Source organism: Trichoderma gamsii (genome assembly GCF_001481775.2).
Source record: "Trichoderma gamsii strain T6085 chromosome Unknown Scaffold_84.2, whole genome shotgun sequence".
Lineage (NCBI taxonomy): Eukaryota > Fungi > Ascomycota > Sordariomycetes > Hypocreales > Hypocreaceae > Trichoderma > Trichoderma gamsii.
This window is the reverse complement of record NW_020171421.1, coordinates 36,964-59,162: the sequence shown is the minus strand read 5'-3', so window position 1 is coordinate 59,162 and position 22,199 is coordinate 36,964. Positions and strand designations below refer to the sequence as shown.

Genomic DNA, 22,199 nt, shown 5'->3' with positions numbered 1-22,199 from the left:
CAATTCTCATATAGCCCGGGCCCTTACTATGTTGTATGAAAAGGCATTCGTTTGTTATTCGGGCGCGGATGGTAAGTAAATCCGTAACTGTGTACTGGAGCCGGCAAGGTGAGAGTTTCGGTTGTTGGGACATAGTAAGGATGCCTTCTCGCTTGACGTCGACCTATCGTTAATAAGTTATTATCTGAAGCGTAATTATTGCTGCGAAAACGCCCTGCCTATTTCTTGCGGTGTGTAAAACTAGACAAGTCAACCATTTCAGACATTCAGGGTTTTTCATAGAAGTGTCATAAAGTGATGTCGCGGGGTGCGGGGCGGTGTCAATATTTGCACTAAAAATAACTGGAGTAGGTGATGCCGCTCCATCAGCCAGCCGGTGACACAGGAAGTGCAAGAACAATTTGTTCTGTTTAGGACTCTTACGGGGAAGCTATCAATATGAGGTCTCTACTAAAGGCCTTGTAACACACTTGTTTGCCTTGCTATAAGCGCCCTCCTCATCGCCAAACATTTCTAGTTGCATCGGAATGTATGTTTTGCCTAATAATGTCATGATGTCAAATCGTCCGCTGCAAATATTAACATTCGGGTCCTTTTTCATCTTATTCGCCGTCGCATCAATTATCATTAATCGCCCAATGCACTGCCGATACCTATCGTCGTCCTCTCCATTCACCTCAAACTTTTTCATCTCCAGTTCCCGCGCCGTCTTGCTTACACATAGTATTTCACTGCCGCTATATGATGTATATATTAGGGTAGGATCATGATAGCCCTTCAATCGGGCACGGGCGAAAAGTGTGCAGTCTAGAGAGTCTATAATACTAACAACAAATTTCTTGCAAGTCGTCTAGCTGCGTTCAGCTTTTGCCTACTGCTTGTCTATAAAGCCGCTGGTTCCGTCACAATAATTGCTACAGTAGTGATTATTGGCCTTTGCTGTTTAGGCCCCGAATAATATCAACTTCTTCCACTAGCCTTTGCTCTCATTGTTCCCACATCCCTTTATTTCGCTATTGGGTAGGGAGAATAGTTGACTGAGCAAGCTTGAAGGTAGCCAGTAGAGGTATTAGTAGTTAAGCCTTAATGCTATAAGAACGACTTAATATCGGATTATTAATCAAGTCATGACTCCGTGCGAATAAGGAGACGAGTCGCTGAGACGAGCAGCCTTAATTTGGCGTATTGTCAATGCAAGCGTGAATAGCATCTAGTCTTATTATTTTCGCAGAACGTTTTTTCAGTTACTTACCAGCAGCTTAACACCGTGTGGCGGTGGTGATGGTCATGCTCGTGGGACTAGGCGCCAAGTCAAGGACGATTGAGCAGTCACCTTCGCTTCAACGCTTAGATGCCCACGTAATGGAGACATCAGTGCGATAGTTGGGCCTGAACGGTATGCATGATATTTTCGAGTTGAATATATCGAATGAGACAGCGCTCACTACCATTGAAAATTAAGGGGAGGGAATTTAGGCCTCGCTAATGGAATAGGAGCCATGTTCAGGAACCTCGCTATGGATCAACCACTAAGCCAAGCAAGTCCAGGCAACAGGGCCGTTAATGCTAAGCCTCTTGAGTCAACCGCTGAAAGCCCCTCTAAAACTTAAACCAGTAGGTAGTTTAAGTTTGCTTACGCGATAAGACGCATTAATTCCGACTGCTTGCAGTGACCCCGCCCTCCACAGTAACATTTAAGGTTTATTTAAACCACACTCACTTTATACGCCTTCTCCCTTATCTGCCTTATAACATGCCAGTAGGTATTCCAAATGCTACGCGTCATTTAAGGACGACCTGCATTTAATAGAGTCAAAATTAGTAGAAAAGACGACGGGATTTAATCATATTAGATTAGATTATGGACGAAAGCAAGAATTATGCGGAGGACTGACTCCAAGATACAGCGCCCTTGTCGATCTTCCAATCGGGACCTGATAGAACACCCCCCATCCAATCATTGCTCAGAGAGCTTGAGAGTGGGGGTTTAATCTTTATCACTGGCCGTTGACATGACCAAACTCAGAATTTGGAGAAAGCATAGGGGGACAAGCGGGGAAAACATTCCCCGACTCTTACGGCCTCTTGAGAGTGAAGGACATGAAATAAAGCCTTCGCCGGTCCACGGAGATATGTGGTGCGAAAATGCAGGTAGACTCGCTGATAACGCAGAGGAGTGCCTGATTTATGATCCCGCTGCTTTTTACGCACATAATGAGTGTATGCAGACCCTATCTGCGCTTGCCTGCATATGCCTGCATATGACGTTATAACCTTTAAGAGATCAGGCCGCTGGATAACATTAGTACAGATGAGCAAGGAAACTGGCGCCCTAAGCGAAACGGGTTCACCTCTGGGCACTTCGACGCATACCACTCTCACATGCTGCAATCAGAACCTGTAGATGATTACGATGATCGCAACGCTTTATATGCACTGTATGGGTCCCACTCCCCGCTCAAGATTTAAAGGATCTTCCACCAGCTTATTGGAATAGGAGGTTTGAGTTACAAGCGGCTGCACTGTTCCCGGATGAAGAATTATACGTTCGCACGTATGTTATACCCATCATATATAGCCTTACCATCGTAGGCTGCTATATTATAATTCCAATAAAGCGAAAGCTTAAGCTATCCATCTCATCTATTTATCGCCCATCAGCTGTGCCAATAAATCATGGCGTAACTCACTTACTAATTGCCAAATATTGTTCAAGCATATTACATACATACCATCGCACATTCCTCAAAGTCGCTATAAGATTTATCCGAGACATCCATCATAAAACGCTGCCACCCACCTAGCTTATTATTCTCTTTTCCCTTCTCCTCTCAGCAGCATTGCTCCTCCTTTTTGCTCTTTCATTCATACTACACCACAGACCGTCATCCAGACCCTTATTTAAGGGAACAGCGGTCAATAACAATGCCTGAACAGGACGAAATGAAACTAAACCCTGCCTTGGTGGTTGAAAGTATGGATACACTGGCCAAGCAACTTGCTCTTTACGAAAAAGAGCCTACGATACACATGTTGCAAGCTTTGGCAGTAATGCAAACCAAGCTAAGCAAAATAGACGAGGATATGGCAGCCACAAAGCACATGATTCAAATCCTCAAGTCTCTATCTTACTATGCACAGCCTCCCTCACAGAACAGAGTCAGTAGCTAACCCTTAGCATATAACCAAACAGTGGTCGCATTAACGATATTTTACCGAAGTATGCTGATGGAGTGGCGGGGCTAAATATCGCGACCTCAGGTCTTTCTAGAGAGTCAACTGAGAAAGAGAACGAGGACGAGGACGAGACAGAGAAGAAGAATAGCGATCCTGGCGAAGAGCAAAACAATTACAACAACACTTTTTTTTTTGGAGCAAAGCGACCTAGGGCAAAGCGAAAGTGAGATATAATAAGAAGGGGCAATGGGAAAAAATATAATGATTTTAGTTACTGTAAGTCCGGAGTTGTATATATCATCTACTCTAAGCACGCCAGGTAGGAAACTAACTGACTATACTAGAAGCCGCACGGCCTCGTGAATAATTGGCCTGCACAAGCTTCTCTAATAATTAAACTTTAGCGTATATCAATACAACCAACCTACCACTATGTTATACGCCAATCTGAAAATAAAAGGACAAACCTTGAATTTGAGTTTCTGTTGGCCGATGGGCCTGGAGGGCTTATAGGTAATATTGTAATAGTTCTATTAATGCTTCACTACTTACTAGATGTTAAATTAACTGTATTATAGTCACCACCTTTATTACCAACTAACTGTCTCAGTTATGTTTGTTTGTTTATTATTAACGTCCGCTAAGTAAGCTAGTTTGGTACATATAAAGCCTCATCTGGGCAAAAAGGGCGGTAGGAGCCGCATGTTCAGATCCTGTGTTCGCTACGCTTCAAATAGACAAAGGGAAGATGTAGGTTCTCCATCTAGGTTTGGGGGGGATAGTGCCATATGGGCTGGTGTCCTCCACTAGTTTCTGGAAGTCTTTGTATCTTCTGGGCCCCTAGCAGGTAGGTTACTGAGCTGTGCCCTCCCGGAGGTCCTTTTCAAAAACATCTGGGAGGAATGGCTCGGCCATTCTGCATTCTACGAAGTGTCCTGGGATCCTGGGCTCTCCACAATTGCAGAGAGTTTTCGTGTCATGTCCGAATCTAACATGGTATCCCACAAAGTCTCCGTGTCCTCTTCTCTTGGCCGGAAGCTGTGTAGGATGGGTCTCGGTAGTTGTAGCTCGGGTGGCTTCAGAGGAGCGTCCAGTCGCCACCGTTTGTAGTACGTAGACCTAAGCGACCCTGTTAGTGACGTCTGGGAGGAGTTCTTTGGCGATCCTCCAACGGCCCATGTATGCGTTCTGTGAGGAGGCTGGGGGGCCCCCTAGGATCCCGTCCATGACTGCTGAATTATCGAGGAATAGGATGAGTTCTTTGACCTCCGGGTTTAGGCGGATCCGGGTTTTGGCGAGTTTTAGGGCTTCATAAGTTTCCACGGCTTCGGGTTCATGGCTGTCTCACTTATCTAAACAAGCATGAGAAGTAAACACAATAGTCCAGTTAGCAGCAGTAGTAGCTCAAGTTTAAAGCTAGACTCTTCTAACGAGTCTGCCAAGCTGGCGAGTGTTACAACCTGGTCCCTTGTAACAGTTAAATCCCCTATAAGCAGCTGGTTCCGTTACAGTAACTGCTACAATTGCGATTATTGGCCTAACCTTTTGCCCTGTGGCTTAACGGTATAACGGATCGTTACAGTGAGTCAACTCACTGGGTTAACGGATGATTTTAAGGAGTTGCTTGCGGTTAGCTAACCCTAACCCTTCCATTAATCTAATTTGGCCTACCCTGTAGGCCCCTTATTACAACCATAGGAATTGCATCGTGATACAATCAGCCGAATTTACAATCGCCGTTCTTTTAAATACGGCCTCGTGTTACCCTACTATAACGGGTTACTATAATTACTATACCTGCCATATCATAAAGCCAATAACGCAAAATTATAGGCAAGCAATCGCATTCATCGCCATTATCGTGCTGTAACCGTGCCAACCGGAACAGATCAAATCTGCCCGCACAGGCCGCTGGCTACGGGATCACATCCACGAACAGCCTTTATTTCAAAGTTGGCTGGCTGGTGATATCCTGAACTCATGGCAAGTGACGATCGTCGCTTCGGAGCGGCAAAACCTGATACTTCAGCCTTTTAAGAAGGCCTCGGAAACGCTTCGATGCCGTGTGGAAGAGCTGCGCGCGCAGGAGCTCCAGCATATATCTGGATCTGCTATAATTGGCCGACAGTACATAGAAATGACATCAACAGCTTTGGTGACAAATTGGATGCGCCGGACAGGCTGGACTAAGATATTTACGTTGGGGATGCCGTCCTTTTTCTTTTCACACTCTCAGCCCTTTTCAAAGTAGCTCCCTAGGGTAGGAATACATGGAGCTGGGGAAAATAGCGAGAAGACACCTGGTTTAGGCGCCGCGGGAATATGTACAGCAGACTAATCTAATGGCAGTACTCGAGATCTGTAGCAATTATTGGGGGCTAATAATAGACATTGTCAAACATTAAGTCAATCGGCACGATTTAACTTTAGAATAGAGCTATACTATACTTGACTTCCCGCTAAGGGAAGCATTATCTCGGCCGGAAAGACAAAGGTAGAGGTTGGAAAGTAGATTCGGCATATGCAGGCTCTGGCAACTCAACGCGGCAGCCAACGAGTAGGCTGGTAACAGTACGGGGGAACAGCCGTTAGCGGTTAATGATTACGCGGTGACATGACAGCGGTAGAGGGAGGGAAGAGGGGGACCTTTGTTATTTCGACATTGGAGGACATGGCAAGTGTGTCCATATCCTTGTGCCTGCCTTTCTTGGTTAACTCGACCCTGACGGGCAATAGACGGACAGCTAAACAGCTATAAAGATAAATAGACATGTAAATAGAGAGGTAGGTACTGTAAATAAGTAGACAGATAGATACTATATCTGGGCGAGCTAAAATGAAGCAATATGTTTTATTAAAGCTGTTCCAGCTTTCATCATTAACTAAGATACGCGATGGGGCTGCTCTAATAATACTCTATGCGCTTATGCTTTATCGATAAGAAGCCAACTCTCCCTGGTGTTTTAGATCGACGGCGCTCGGCCGCAGAAACCAGAGCATCTTAGTAACCATGTTTGCCGCCAATAATGATGTCTCTTAGCTTAAACTTCAAATCCAGCGTTTTAATTGATGCTGCCAGCATTAGTAACTAAGATTAGCATCACATCGCAAAGCACGAGATATCTTCTATGCCATTACCCTATAACAATCCAGTATCGTGCATATCGGAATTTATAATGTCAGTAAAATTACACTTTCGCTATCGCTTGAATCCAGACTTATAAATTACATATTGAACTCGGAGATGCCGGGTTATAGCATCGCAATTGATTATGTAATATCAAACATCTCGCTCTTCACCGTCTTCATCCCTTCCATCACTTTGCCCCATGTCCCCGACTCTTTTTCTGTACACTCCTCCGTCTTGTGATACATTTCGTCCCTGCCTCCAATCTTGCATGCAACGCAACACCCCGCCCATTCGTCCAACTGCTTCTCGAACTCTCTTGCGTCCCCCGCCTCCTTCATTGCCGTCAACATCCTCTCCGTCTCCGTCATCCGAATTAACTGCTGGCTCCTTGCGAAATCCGCCTCTACTTCCGCCCTTTTCATCTCCTCCTCTTCCTCGTCTTCCTCCCCCATCCATCCTTCGTCTTCTTCCAACTCTCGCAAATCCATCTTCAACTGCTGCCCGCCACACACATCACACTGCTCTTCCCCTTCTGCACATCCTATACGCTCCATGTTGCCGTCCATCTCGCGATCCAACACCTCCCGTCGACAACACTTGCCCTCTGCAAACTCCACCACATCTTCGTCCCACCCATCTTGTCCCGTCGTCCTGTCGCATCCCTCCGCCCTGTTTTCTCCGCCCCATACACCTTTCCACATCACATGCCCCGTCTTGCTCTCCGTTGCTTCCGTTTCTTCCGTTGCTTCCCTTCTCTCTGCCGCCGCCGTCCTCCTTGCTTTCGCCTTCGCCAATGCTTCCGTCTGACGCCGTAACCATGACCTTCGTACCACCACTACCGACTCGCTCCTCTCTCCGTCTCTTCCTCCTCGCCCGCTCTCCTGCACGAAATTTCGCAAATCTCGCGGCATTCCTGCGTGAACCACCAACCGTACGTCCGGCACGTCCACCCCCAAACCCAACGCGTTCGTCGCCACGATCCACCCCGACTCTCCTCCGCTGCTTTCCTGCCACTCCTTCATCCATCTCGCCTTATCTTCCGCGCTGCCCGCCTTGTTCCAATATTCTTTACTCCCCATCGCCGCCGCTATCCGCTTGACTCGCTCGATCGATCCTCCGTAAACGATGACATTGCCTGCGTCGTGAACCTTTGCCCATGCCCTGACGATCTCGCACACCCTTTGCTCCACGGGGTCCTGTTCTTCTTCGCCCGGCCCCGCTGTCTTCTCCTCGCCGGCCGTCTTCTCCCCTTGCCCCCGTTTTCTCTTCTTTCCCCTGCTTCTCGCCCCTCCGCCGTGCGGTGCCGACGCTCCGATCCCGTCCTCGACCACCTCTACCCGATACTCGATGTTCCGTCTTGTCGTCCGCTCTCGAAACATGCGCACTCGATCGCCCACGAACCCCATCTGCGCATAAAACGCCAACTCTTCCTTCGGCTTCAACGTCGCCGTCAAACAAATCACCGGCACTCCAAACTCCTTCAACACCTCTCCCAACTTCCCTATCCGCGGCCGGAACTCCTTCGACCACTCCAACACCGTGTGACACTCGTCCACCACAACACGGTCCAACCTCTGCTGCCCATGCATCCTCTCCACGAACGCCCGGAACCCCTTTGTTGCCGCCCCCTCCGGCGTTATGAACACCAACGCCGCTCCTCGCTGCACCCCTCGGCTCTTCCATACGTACGCATCGATGCCCATCTGCCCGCACCGCCTCACCATGTCGCCCTCCAACGCCAACAACGGCGTGACCACGATCGTCATCCCGTCCGGCGTGCAAAATGCCGGCAACATAAACGTCAAACTCTTCCCGCCCCCCGTCGGCGCCACCTGTACGACCGGCCACTCCCCGCGCACCACGGCTTCGATCACCCGCTTCTGCGACCCCCGGAATGCCGCCGTCTCCCCCATCATCTGCTTCAACTGTCCCTGCATATCTGCCCGATGCAATCTGCCAAATCGTTGCTTCCGCAACCCTTCCTGCTCTATGTCGATTGCCGCCCGTGCTCGCTTCGACCCTGCGCCGCCGCCCCTCTCTGACCGATCGTCCGCCCCGAACCTCACGATCCTATGCCATTGCATGCTGGCTCTTCGGAACTCCTCTCGTCTATGTATCGTTCCCAAATTACCCTGCCCAAACATCCTTGCGTATACTAACCCTGCTATGTGCGACCCGTGCCCTGCCTGTAAATCGTATATGCTGTCGACCAACCCGTCCTCCCCTTCGTCGTCATCGTCGTCGTCGCCGCCGTAACCCTCTGTGTCTCCGACCAAACCGTTTAAATAACGGTTGGCGATTCCGATTGCCATGTGCCTCCATGCGCTGATGTTCAATTGCTGTCCCGAAAACTGCTTGCTGTATCGCTGCATCACCCTCCGCGCTCGGTCGCTCGTCCATTTGCGCTCTGTAAACCACTCCATAAACACTGCCTCTTCTACCCTTTCCTCTTCCTCCTCCTCGTCCCTTCCGTCCTCGCCATTCTCTTGTCGACTCCCGTTGCCATGGTCCTTGCCCCCGTCTTCCCCGACAATCTCGTCTGCCCATAAAAACGCGCTCTTCCGCCTCTTGCCCTTCAACCTGCCCTGCACATTCTGCCAAAACGGCAACGCCAACCACATGTACCATACCAACAACTCGCCCACTTCGCGCGGCAAATATCGGTGTATCACTTTGATATCTCCCGATTTCCGGAACCCCTTATGATACATCGTCACGAAACACATCATTCCTTCGTTTATAAATATGTTCCTCACCCCGCCGTTCATCGTGTTCCACATCCGTATCCCCAAAACCTCCGTTGATCGTGCCGGCTGCCCGCCCGTCATGTGCATCAACATCCATATCTGCTCGCGGAATTCCTCCAACGCCCTCCCGTAACTGCGTACTGCCTTCGCCTTGTACGGATGCCGCTCATCCAACGTCTCTGACAACCATGCCGCCCGCTTCTCTTTTGATCTCAATATCCGTCCCTTAACCCATCCACTTCCGGGCTGCACCCACCACTCGTTCTCGGGGTTTCTCAAAAACGAATAATCCAAATCGCCCTCCCCGTGCCGATCCTCGATGCGTGACCACGGTATCCTCGGCAATGCCTCCCTAATCGACTCTGCGTCGTCCACCATCGTCAATGTTGCCATCTTTCGTCTCGCATCTTCCAATAAATTATGCAACATGTCTGATAACTGATTCATCCGCAACCGCACCTTTCCGTGTATGATCTCATCTCCCCGCCAATCGATGCTCTCTCCTCCGGGTGTTGTGTATCGGATCTTTAACCCGTATGTCCGCGTGTTGATGATCCAATTCATCGGCGTCGGGTCCGCGTCTGCTTCATCCGAAATCCGCGTCATGAATCGTCGCACCTTTTGCCGTACAATGCGGAATAATCCCGTCGCCTTCTCTTCTGCTTTTTTCCTGCTCATTGTGTGGCGTAACCGTGCGATCTCTTCTCCCCTCTCCAATACGGATTGATACAACACCAAATATTTCGCAACCTTGATGACTGCTGAATAAATCGGCGTGTAACTTAACGCGCTCATCCAACGGCCATGATCGTCCATTCCCATCACTGCCAACGCACTGATAATGATGCTTTCATAATGGTTTCCGTTCTGCAATGGGTGATCCAACATGCTAACCACCATATCTAAACATGGCCGTTGCAATCTATCGTCGGTGTACCTACCAATTTTGTCGGATCCCGACACCACGGCCTTTACGCCTGTGCGGAATTCACCCCACCTCTTTGCTTGTTTCGTCGTCAATCGATATGGCGGCCGCTCGTCTTCATCTAACAACTCCATCCGTTGCCAAACACACATCAATGTGCGCCACTTGTCTTTGTAATTTTCCCATGACTTGGGCTCCATCCTCCCGTTGAACGGCGTTTCGGGCGTGACGTATATTTCCTTCCGCTCGACTTCGTACAACTCGGCCGTGCCCGGACTGCGATTGACGGCCACGGCATACGCGCTGTCTAATACCTGATCAAAAACGGCCCACATCTTCTGTAATTCGACCTCATGCTCCTCGATCGGACGTACTGCCTTTGCCAAATCGTCCCTGTCAACGTCCTTCAAATGGGCTGCCCACCCAACGCGATTTAACCACCGATCGGCTTCCCATTTGTCATCCACCGTTTTGATGGCTGCTTTGGACTCTTTGACAAACGCCTCTTCATCTTCGCGGTGGATTCGGTTTAAAAACTCGGCTTCCTTGTCGACCCCGTCGGTATCCTGATCCGGCTTGACGGACGGCGGTAATCCCCGGCCAACCTCGAACCAACTACTTGCCACACGCGACGGGAAAAATCTCTGACATTGAACGCCTGTTCTCCACGGTACGGCCCGCTCCTTCTCGGCCCCTAACTTCTTGGCCCATCGGCCCGGTCCCCGATCGTTGACCCACTCATGCTTGTTTCGATAATGTGCTCTTATGGTCTTTGGTGTCCGGGCCACATACGGGCATTCGTTGCATCCCAACCCATCCGGTTCTGGCGGTGGAATGATGGGGATTGGTGGTGTTGTTGGTGGCGGCACTGACCACTGGCGTAACTCTTCTTGTGTTTTGATGATGCCCGGGATTGCCTTCACAACATCGCTAATTCGTCTAACCTCTGCTGCTGTTGCCGGGATATGCTGTTGCTGTAAATGGGCTGCTACCTCATTGGCCACGCATGCAAACTTGCACACGCTGCAAATAACAAACGGGTACTCGGGCAAATAAACAAACGGATCCATTTTATATTCACCTGGCTACTATTTACTATAATAAAATAAAAAAACAACCATTGTTGGGCTTGATATATAATAAATAACTCAATACTGTTATTTCTTTCTTTTTTCTACCCCTTAATGCGCTGGCATTACTTCGCTTACCTGCATTTGACCTGTGGCCTGCTTGCTTGCTTGCTTTTTATTTTTTATATGGTGTAATACTGGCTGGCTGTTTCTAAATCCCTGCTCGTACTCTTGCTTACTCATTCCACAATACCCACTTTGGACCGTCATGGCGGGTTATATTACAAACTTCAATCTAATAAAAAACATTAATAAACTGGGCGAAATGGCTAAATAAATAAATAGACGGGATGCCCTTATTGCTGGCTTTTACAGCATGTGCATTTTGGCTGTTTTACCAGCCGGGAACCTAATTGCTTTCTACACTGAAATTTAATTGCTTTCTACCCCCTGGTCGTCAATAGCGTACTTTTTTTACTATGAAGCTGCAATTGCTTTCTACATGGGCTCTTTTACAGATGGCGGTTAGGGGAAGCTTGGCATGATGCTTCGTCTGTAGTCGCCTGCGTGCCAACGTAGCCGCCAGCGTCTCGAGATCCTCTCCCGTACGACGTCACGCCACAGGGTTACAGGGGGGCCCCAGCCCAATCACAGTTTTGGGGGCTCGTACGCGCTCTCTACTATTGGGTAAACCTGGGGGTGAGCCCTGACTGCTTATCTTGCATGTGGCTAAAGCCCTTGTGTCACCGCCATATAAGTAGGTATATATAGACAGGTATCCGTACGGAACCTCATCCCCCTCTTCCCTCTTCTCTCCTTCCCCTGCTGGTAGATATAGAGGAGGGGGAAAGGGAACCACCAACGTCACGCTCGAGGAGCAGGCGGGATCGGACGAGGCAGCTTCAGTCAGTCAGCTGCGTCTATGACGAAAAGCCACGTACGAAGAAGCCCCAAGTCCAAAGTCCCAGCTTCAGTCAGTTGGCTACGCTTATTACATGTACGAGAATCCACACCACAAGCAGCAACTCCTGGAGCCAAAGGGGCCCGAAAGTGTCTAATGCCACCCTAGGGAAGACTCAGACTACATAAAGTCCAGGTTCCATGCATGATTATGATAACGAAGAAACCGAAGAATCCCCCGTACGAAAAGATATCCCACGGCCATGGATCCCTTTACCCATCTCCCGGCGTTTCAGCTTGTTGTGTAAAAGGAGTGCAAGTACGCCTGCCTCTCCGAGCATGTCCCCAGGCACCTCCGTACGATACACCAGCAGCTTACCCGCCAGCGGCGCCAGGAGATTGCGGCTCTCGTACAGCAGATACCGGACATCCTGGCGACCGCGGCCGACCTGGACCGGCTCTACCGTCCGACGGGGGCTATCCCAGCGGTCCCAAGCCTCGGGGATCCCTGCTCTGTCGGACTTGCCTGCCGCGAAGATGGCTGCGTCTTTGTGTGCACGCACAGGGCCACGATACTTAGGCACTATCGTATGAAGCACTCCTGGAAGAACCCGTGGGTGAAGGGGGGTGATGTTCGCCAGCAGGCGCATTCTCACAGCCAGCCATGGCGTACGAACGTCCGCTGCCAGCGACTATTCAAAGGCGGCAGCGGCAGCTTCTGGTTTGAGGTCTTGGCCGACCCATCCTCCACATCTTCCGCGTCCATGGCACCACCGTACGATACCCGGCCGGTGCTGCCCCAGGCGGATGTACCAGTCCCAGCTGAGGATCTCCTCTTTCTAGAGCAGTACAGCTCCCAAGCCGCCCTATTCAAGGCTCGTACGGCAAAGACCATTGCCGAGGGCTCAAACTACGAGCCAAACCCGTGGCTCGAGCGGACCGGCTGGGTTGCTCACCTCCAGGGTCTTGACCACCAGAAGCTGCAGTCGGCCATCAGCCTGGAACCGGGGGATGGCTGGTACAGGGCCGATCACCGTACGATGCTGCAGGAGGTCTGGGCGAGCCTCGACCGCATCATCCAGGCGGCGCATCGTACGGCCACGTCCGAGGTGGCCGGGATCTCAACTCTGTTCGAGCTGCGCCGGCGGGACCACGTTCACAAGGCCAGGGTTCCCTTTTCCAGCCGGCTCGAGCCACAGACGAAGGCGCGGTACTTGAATGTCTGGTAGCGCATTGTCGGCTACCTCTTTCGTACGCAGACGTGGTATGAGGATGACTGCGGTGCCTACGAACTGTCGCCGCCTCAGGAGGAAGCATATAACGACCTGGAGGAGTTCCTGGAGGAGACTCTGCGGGCGTACGAGCCGCCGCTCGCGAAAGCCACTCTGGAGGTGATCGACCGCAAGTCTCTCCGCCTCTTCATCTCCCTGCTGGACCACGAACTCCCCAACTCACCGTACGAGAGCGTGGTCCTGAGCGCCCTCAGCGTGATGGGCCTCAGGGCAGTGGGCGATGCTGTTTCCTGGCGCCGGCCGCACGAGTACACCGGTATCCTTTCAGCTGCCATCAACATCGGTCGGCTCCTGGTTCTGCAGCAGTCGTACGAGGAATGCCGGCAGGTCCTGAACGCGGGGACGCCAGAGGAGAGGGAGGTCGCGCCAGGCCTCTTCGATTCCGTACGATCAAAGGTCTTGCGCTACCTGACTGTCACCTCGGCCACTACAAAGCCCTCGCCGATCGACTGGATCTTCGAGGTCAGGGCGTACGGCATGGCCATCAGTAAAACAACGTCCCTGGTGGCCGATGTACAGTGGAATGGCGAGCAGGTGCGTTTCGGCAAGACCGGCTTTACTGTAACCCAGCTTGTGGATCTCGTGCAGTCCCTCACGCTGGAGCTACACCGTACGATGCGCCAGCTTCTTCTAGTTGATGATAGAGAGGAGAGTGGCGGAGCAGGGAAGGCGGGAGGGAAGAAGAAGGGGAAGAAGAGGAAGAGGGGGCGCGCTGAGGAGGCGGTCGAGGTCGTACGAGACCCGGCCCCGATACCAATTCCAACGCCTGATCTATCGGCCGCTTTGCTTGTGTTGCTGATGAGACTGCCACACATCTGCAGAAGCGACACTGCGAAATTTCGTCTGCCGAGCGAAATAAAATCGCCAGTGCAGTTAAAGGATCAATAAAATCATTCTCAGGCAAGCCGATTTAGAAAACTTTAAGTTTCTTCCGCCAACTATAGAGCTAATATTATATCTTGAGCCCCCAAGATCTGATGGCATGAAATACCGAGCTTGCGATTATATAGCTTGCCGAATTCAGAAAATACAGGCTCACTGTCACGGAAAGCACGGCTGGCTGCCGCCCTTTCTGCCGTAGGTTTATCCAGCCGTGCAGCCATTGATCCAAGAGGAGGTACCTTGGATAGAAGGTGTGCAGTGCCAACGATTCTTTCGATCAAGAGCAGCTAGTGGCTGGTTTGAAGTAGGTCGAGGTCATTCCTACCCTACACAAATTAACTCCGGCGGCCAGTCAGACTGGATAAAAAGAAGATGAGAACATTTGATGGACGATGATAAAACTCCGGATTGCGCCGAGGCGGAAATACATCTTGATAAAATTCTGACCAGAGAAAAACAGCGACTTACAGAGGATAACCAACCGGCCATACACGACCAGTCACCAAGAAACAATACTGTTGCCTCATCCACTCCTTGGATGGATTGCACCCAGTGGGACCGAATATACAAGGGCGCTCAGCGAGACATCTTGCAAGCCCTTATCCGATTGCCTAATCGCCACCATCTTACTACGCATTATTTCATAGGTCAAAGATCCCGCAAAACCAGGCGCGCTATCGTCAATGCAGACGTTGGCGAACAGAAAGTATCATGTCTTCTTGGCGCATTGGATTGCCTGCTTGACAGATGTGAGGAAACCGTCCGGAACACTAGCCGCCACATCCTATGCTGGCTCCAAAACACAGATCACCAATCTTGTAGCCGGAAGCCATTCTCTCTTGTCTCCAAGGTTGGCAGTAAGAAGCGATACCGTCGGCTTTGGAAGTGCTTAATAGCCTTTACAATCCGAAGCTATCGTGCTTTGGAAGACTTAGAAGAAGAGTTGACCAACATCCCCCTTAGGTTGAAAGCGCAGAATCAAATACGGGAGCTTCTTGAGCACGAGGCGTGGGAACATATTTAGACTGGTAAAGGCTTGTGGCCTGATGGCCGAAATCGAGATACTCGCAGTCGCTATGCCATGCCGGAAATTACTGAAGATGGTGATTGCAGTGAAGATGCCATGTCTTTTAGTGATATGGAAGATGCGGAGGACAACGATGATGAGAATGATGATGGGGAGAGCAATACGGAGATCAACAGCCTCCCCCACAGAACCAGCAACATTGGTCAAAAGAAATGAGAAGGCCCTGAAGAGTTTGCTCTGATGAACAACAGTAACCTACTACAAAGCGCTATCAAGATTACGCAACTAGCATTTGAGGGCCAAGTTAGCGACACGATGCCGGACCAAATTATCGAGCTACTGCTTCAACTGAGCTTGATACTGATGACGGAGAGATTCGCGGATGGCCAGCCAAGCTCGGCACTATTGGTTTATTTCAGCGGCGTCCTGGGCTTTACGGTTTGTGGTAAGGGCTATAAACCTGCAGAACAATATACTACGACCTTGTCAGGGCTTATGTTTATTCAACGGTTACTATTTCTAAATGGACGGCCCGGTTACTCATTTACCCAGCATCCTGACAACGGACTTGATCAAGAATACCTTGATCTAGTAGCGGAAGCTTGCAAGTCTCGTGCGCTGTCTAATCGCGGCCAATGGAACTGGGCAGCTGTATCCTCGTACCGGAAAAGGGCAATGTATCTCCAGGAGATGTTGCTGGGAGCATTTTATACCGCCTGTGGCCAAGCCCCGCGAGCTGAATATCTTCTCACGATTGATTGCCAGAACGGCGAATATACCAAGTACGGCATTTATGTTTGGAACGGCTCGATGGTATATATCGTCCGGATTCACGGGGCCAAAAGAACCACAAACCGGGAATTCTACGTAGTCCGATTTTTACCAGCTAAGCTGGGCCGGGTCGCTTACTTATACCTTGTTTGGATCCGTGGATTTGCAGCTCTGCTACGACGCGAGCAGCTTGAGTATTTAGCAGACGCCTTAGAAGAGAGACCTCAAAACCATCGTCTGTTCTCCACTGATGAACAAACTTGGGAACCAGGCCGCCTGACCTTGGTCCTTAAAGAAGCAACTACAAAGGCATGGGAGCGCGCAATTAATGTCCAAGTATATCGACAAATTACCATCGGTGTGATTGAAAAGCATGTCCGAGAGATATGCTTACCATTTAACCAGTATGACGATCGTGGCCCCGAGGCAGATCTAAATGTCATTTTTGCTTGGCAAAGCGGGCACCGTCCACTGCAGCGCGGCATTACATACGGGCTCGATGGCGCCTACCCATCCTGTCTGCAGCCATCTCTTCTACGTGCCTATGAGTGGGCATCGTCTCGATGGCACGAATTTCTTCGTCTTGCAAGCAAGGTTATGCCATGTCCATCGCCCCAATTGTCAGAAATTAATGAACAAGCATCAGAAAAAGTCAGAAAGCGAAAGAGAAGCAGCGTATCAGGCAGATATGACATTCGAAAGTTAGATCTTATCGCTTACTACGAGGGAAATGACTTTGATATATTAGCTGTTACAACTCTCGAAGATCATGAAACAACTCGTGCGCTGAAATCCTGGTTCCGGGCTCAAAGTCTAACATGCCTTGAACCATACCTACAACATATCCAACAGATTTATCCGAAACATTATCCGGAACATTATTAAGCTTGTCTGTGGCTCTGTCGACTATTTCTAGCCATTGATTCATTTTATCTATGGCCTTGCGAGCATCTGGGCCAACCTTTCTCAGATGAGAAATTTGCCACCTCAGGGGCGGTGATTGTAACTCCGGGAGCGGAATCAGACGCAAGAGAAAAAGCATAACGACGCCAAAGGCAAATATATCGCCGGGGGAGCCACGCTTGCCGCTCTGCTTGTATTCGGGCGGTATATACCACGGTGATCCGGCGCAATGTCCATCTCCTGTAGATGACCACCCAAAATCGATGAGGACTGGGCCTCTATCCTTTGAGTAGAGGATATTCGCCGGCTTGATATCATCATGTGTAACTCCCTTTCTGTGGATGAAGCTCAGGGCGTCAGCCATACTATAAAGTACTCGCCTAGCGTCGCTGTAGTCTAATTTGCAATAAGTGTTTCTGCGACGTTCGCAGTAAAATAGCAAGTTAGGCGCATTAATATACTCTATATAAACCGATAGCAATCTTGCGTCAGCGGCATAACAAGTTGCAATAGCGGGCTATAGCTGAATTAGCTTTGTAGAATTATATATAGTTTAAGTCTTGACTTACATGTAGGCCTATTTCGAAATGGTTTTTTACTTCATTCAACCAATATCTACCGACAGACGAGACGTTCAAAGCTGAAGCGGAATCTGCAGTAAAATCCAGCTTGCTTCGCCATATTTTAACGACCACCAGCCTCCCCGGAATTTTCGAATGATGGGCCTTGTAAACAAGTGAGTTTCTTTGGACTGATAGATCAGCCCTGCGAGTAAGCTCATAGTCCTCCTCCCTGGTGGCACTGACTATCTTTAAGGTATCATCAAGCTGAAGTTCTTCTAGCGGATGACACAGGCCGGAAACGACGCTTATATCAGTATTGCTGACATTTGATAACGTGCTTAGAAAAGCGGGCTCGTCGATCAGCGGGTGAGTCGGCGCTGTCTCGAAGATGGTAGAAGCACTTGACTCTTCGCTTGTCTCCTTTAATTTCGCTCTTTTATTTGCTGTTGAATCTTGCTGTGACGATGATGGCTCGAATGATCTCTTGTTGGTCCTTCTCGGCTGATTGCGAGGCTCCGTGATGAACGAGATATAGCGGCGCGGGAGAATGGTTATGTCGAAAATATGCTCCTTCGAAATGTAGATACCATATGAAGAGACGTTAAGAGCAACTCTTCCCATAAACCCGAGATTAGTGGGCATGTTCTGGCGAGAGAGTGGTAGCTGCCTAATGATAATCGACTCCCTCGCGCTCAATCCTGTCGTGTTGCACAAAAGTATCACGTCACTATTAGGATCGAAGATGAGGTCCATACAGGTTTTCCTCTGAGTCTTGTGGGGGTGGCCTTTCTGGTTCTGGTACGATGACCTGACCTGCAGTTTAAACCCAAAATCATGTTGTGACTGGGTAAGAACGAGTTCTTCCCTGGCAGTGTAGAGAGCATCCGTTACTGACAATCCAATAGCTTGCACGCTGACTTCTATTAGACTCTTTGTATTCAATCTGAGCGTGGCCCTTTTAATGCCCGGTCCGCATTGCTCCAGAAGTCCGGTTTGCGTGCTGCTACTTGTCTTGTCGGTGGCGATGCTTTCGTTTGATGCGTGCGAGCTTATGGGAGAGCCGTGTTCGCTGGCTTCTCCTTGTTGAAGCAAGTCATGGCTCAAAGCATGACTTCCATCGTTTGCATTTTCTTTCTTCGATCGAGTATCTGATTGTTTAATTTCACTCGTTGTAAGGGCATTCGTGGCCTCAGATAATGGACCTGTATTCTTCGCCTTCAATCTACCCCACCATTCCTTATGGCGGTTCTTGATTGCCTCAAACTCGCTGGAAGTGAAGGCATCCGTAGCGTCAGACACGTTCTCGGATGGATGATTTGCCTGGTGGAGGATTTCAATATTCGTGTCGCATTCTATAGTGGGTGAGGAGATGGTTTGTTAGAACTTAGACAACTGGCCCTGTGCAACTGACCTACATACCTTGTTTGTTGTGTTCTATCCCACTGGCCGTGAGTGGGTTGATACCGTCAGAAGCTTGCTGAGTGGTGCGTTCCATTTATGGCATGTGTATCCAGTCTCGAGAACAGAGGAAAAGCTGAATAACAGGGTCGTGGGCATGAAACCAGAGGCTCGAAAAGACGCTATAAAGATACAAATACGCGTCACTGTAAAGATTACGAGTCAAAAATCCAAATGTTCTCTAGGGTGCGGTATCAGGCTATTTGCACTAGCAACACCTACTCCGCAATCTATGGGGTGCTGCCTGGACGCAAGCTGCACCTTGTCAAGGCCCTGGTTCCTGGCGGTAATGGTGATTGGCTGCAGAGTTGGCCAAACAACTCGCGTGTCAGCATGCGCGGAGAAAATCAAGACGAATGGGGTCAACGGAAAAGATGCCGATTATAGGAATAGCCTCAATGTGATACTGTACGTATCTCTTTAAAGGTTGGTAAGGCAGGTTTTTTGTATTTTCTCTGTCAGCAGCGCCGTATGTATGTACTTATAGAAACTTATTTATAACGGACTTAAGTGCTTGTATGCATGGGGATATCTGATACTTACTCTGATGAAAATTTTAGCAGACGAATGATATACCCTAAATTTTCCCACGTGTTGATTAGGTTGATTAGTCAACTACGAGCAATGTATAGAAAACCTGCCTTACCACCTTCAATGAGATAGTCAAGGACCTCGCAATTACAAAATTCTGTGGCGTAGCGGGAAAACCCACCAGCTGTGGGTCATAACTTAAGATCATGAGGCCTCTGCTCGGCCTTTTCTATTTTTGCCATGATTGGAGGTCGTATCTATATGATTAAGTTAGGGATACGGCTACCGCGTCGGCTGTTATTCACTGAACCGGTACGAAGCTGATAGAATGAACAAACGTTCGATGAACAAAGCGAGTACTAAAAGTACCAACATGCTATCACAGTCAAAACTTCAACTATGAATCGGAATAGACTAATCACTATAGTATTTTCCATTATTGTTAGTAAGATGACGCAAGTCGGATCAAAGATTCACAGCCAAGCTTTAAAATGTGATGCGGTAGTTACCTATATTACTAATAAGAATTTTTGGGGGAAACCCCTGTGGGATATACGCTGATTTAATGGGCAATGCAAGCACTATGTATTGACAGATCTTTTACTTTTAGGCTTGCTCATACACAATAAAAGTATTTCTTCCTTTTAAAAGCAATAGCTATATAGACTAGTTTGTATAAGATGTTATTATGTACCTGTTCGTCAGTAAAAGTAGAACCAAACTTCCTATCGTTAAAAAAAAAAATTCTTAAAAAAAAAGGCAATCTCCAAAGACTTAGAGTAAATCTTATTTTACTTCAGCATAAAATATTAGATATCTATCCAATTTTTTTTTCGCCTTTAGTTTTATTTAAATCCAGACTTTGGTCCTCAATAAATAAATCTTTATGCCTTGCTAACCGAGATGCTGATTTAGTCCCGCATTACATAAGCCGTTGGAGCACGTCTGTCTAGCCTAGCTTGCCTCTTCTCTCGTTTCTCATCTTCCACAATCCAATCTTCTTTGTCTTCATGTCCTTGTTAAAATGGATCCTCAGCTTCCGAAGATTGACTTGATGATGGACCCATCATGGTATTGGTTAAACGACAAATTTAGCCTCGATCCTCAAGCGCTCTTCACCACGCTACACGATCGCTTTAATACTAAGAAATTTCCTTTACAGGATCCTGTTGCTTTTCACCGGGATGTCTACGAATGTGCCGACAAGGCCGAAAGTCTAGATCAGTTCTACTCTAAACTAGGGGAGCGGAAGGCTCAAAGGATTGAGGAGATGGCTAAGGCATGGAATGAGATCGGCACCTGGCTTGCAGCATTCCCTAAAAGCCTGTTCTGCCAACTATGCTACGACGAGGAGAATATGGAGGTAAAGTTGAAACCGGGCAGTTTGAATGACGGCCCCGTAGAGCGATGGCAAGCCTTTACTCAATTCACGCGCACAATGTCGTTTGACTCGATGGTGAGATTTTTTGATGGCTTTGCTAGAGATGAACGCAAGAAACAGGAGGGGAAGAGGCGTGGGCGGAAGGAGAGGCTGGAAAGTTTCAAGAGGGAGCGTGCGGCCGAGCGCTTGGCTGCTGCTTTTCGAGCTAACAAAGTAGCTGCTCCGGACTTTACTACTGACAGTTCTCCCAGGACAGCGAGCAGCAGACCGAAGTCGTCTCGAGATGCGTCAAACCTAAGAACCCCGACATCTCCAGCGGCTACTATTAGCGACAAGCCACGACCCACATCATCATCCAGACGACGCGGCCCGGACCAGCCCGAGGCGTTGGCGGAAGCACGAACAACCGAGGGCTCAACAAGAAGAAAGAGGAGCAGTGATGAGGATACGAACGGATCTAAAAGGAAGAAACGGCGCGTGATGAGTGAGGGTGCTGGAGATAGGGATGCGGAGAAGCCTACTGCCGGACAATACAAACGGAGGGCTGCAGAAGCTACGCCGACCTCGAAGCAAGCTGAGCAACGCAAAATGATAGACGATTTCCAAGACGATACGAGAAAGAAGCGATCCAGAATAATTAACGATCCAATCTCAAGTTTCCGACAACCGCCGGAACGGGCTGCCGAGCTGTACCAAATCGCGCGAGATATGACACCATCTGAGGCGAGCAGGGCAAGCAGTCTTTGCTCAACCGCGGTTCTACCTGGCTACGATCTAGATATGACGGACGAGGAGCGCATCCAAGGGGTGCCCAGAAAATTAGAGCCGAACAGCTCTGTTTCTACTGATGATAATCTATCGTTTACCACTGCCCAGTCGTCTCCAAAAGAAGATACCGAAGCGATAGCGACAATTCCGGCGCCTAAAGGATATGCAAATACAGAGCTCTTGCAGAGAAACCAGGCGTCCTCACAACGAGATAGAGATGGGCTTGCGGCCAAGACGTCTACTATCTCAGCAGACACAAGAGGATTTAACGGGAAGCCTCGATCCCCCCGCCGGCAACGAGTTGATAAGAGACGATCACGTGGAGAACAAAAGTCACCGACACCGAAGAAGCAACTTCGTCAAAGAAAACTTCAAGAGCAGAACGCCTCACCTTCGGTCCAACAAATTCTGCGTTCCGGCCGAGCTTCCAGACGAGACCCTGCACAAGAGCTGTGGTTCCTTGGCGATGATGGTACGACTTGCGCGGTGGCAAGTAAAAAGCGAAATTAGCTGCACTTTCTGGTGATGATATCACGGAACACAAGGTGAACAAGGTACTTTGTAGGGTCTTATAAGAGATTCTAACGCCAAGTGCCAGTTAGCTCGAGGACATAGCCGTTAACCTGGCAGGGCTGGGGGCAGCGGGCAGTCCTCTTGCTTGACTAACAGCTCAC

At 49.3% G+C, this 22,199-nt stretch overlaps 4 protein-coding genes across 4 annotated transcripts; 2 read left to right on the top strand and 2 right to left on the bottom strand.

Annotated features, from left to right (window-relative positions):
• Positions 1–6,447: 6,447 nt before the first annotated feature.
• Positions 6,448–11,049, bottom strand: TGAM01_v211033 (hypothetical protein; the record flags this gene model as incomplete). Its single annotated transcript, XM_018810659.1, has 1 exon — positions 6,448–11,049. The coding sequence occupies one exon, from the start codon at positions 11,047–11,049 to the stop codon at positions 6,448–6,450; it is 4,602 nt and encodes a 1,533-aa protein (XP_018656137.1).
• A 995-nt stretch (positions 11,050–12,044) lies between these two features.
• TGAM01_v211032 (hypothetical protein) lies at positions 12,045–14,129 on the top strand (the record flags this gene model as incomplete). Its single annotated transcript, XM_018810658.1, has 5 exons — positions 12,045–12,099; positions 12,146–12,189; positions 12,261–12,984; positions 13,032–13,159; positions 13,209–14,129. 5 exons carry the CDS (start codon positions 12,045–12,047, stop codon positions 14,127–14,129), a joined length of 1,872 nt encoding a protein of 623 aa, XP_018656136.1.
• Positions 14,130–16,672: 2,543 nt separating this feature from the next.
• Positions 16,673–18,882, bottom strand: TGAM01_v211031 (hypothetical protein; the record flags this gene model as incomplete). Its single annotated transcript, XM_024550960.1, has 3 exons — positions 16,673–17,341; positions 17,394–18,739; positions 18,807–18,882. The coding sequence occupies 3 exons, from the start codon at positions 18,880–18,882 to the stop codon at positions 16,673–16,675; spliced, it is 2,091 nt and encodes a 696-aa protein (XP_024404300.1).
• Positions 18,883–20,400: 1,518 nt separating this feature from the next.
• Positions 20,401–22,035, top strand: TGAM01_v211030 (hypothetical protein; the record flags this gene model as incomplete). The annotated part of the gene is made up of 1 exon (XM_018810656.1): positions 20,401–22,035. One exon carries the CDS (start codon positions 20,401–20,403, stop codon positions 22,033–22,035), a length of 1,635 nt encoding a protein of 544 aa, XP_018656134.1.
• Positions 22,036–22,199: the final 164 nt, after the last annotated feature.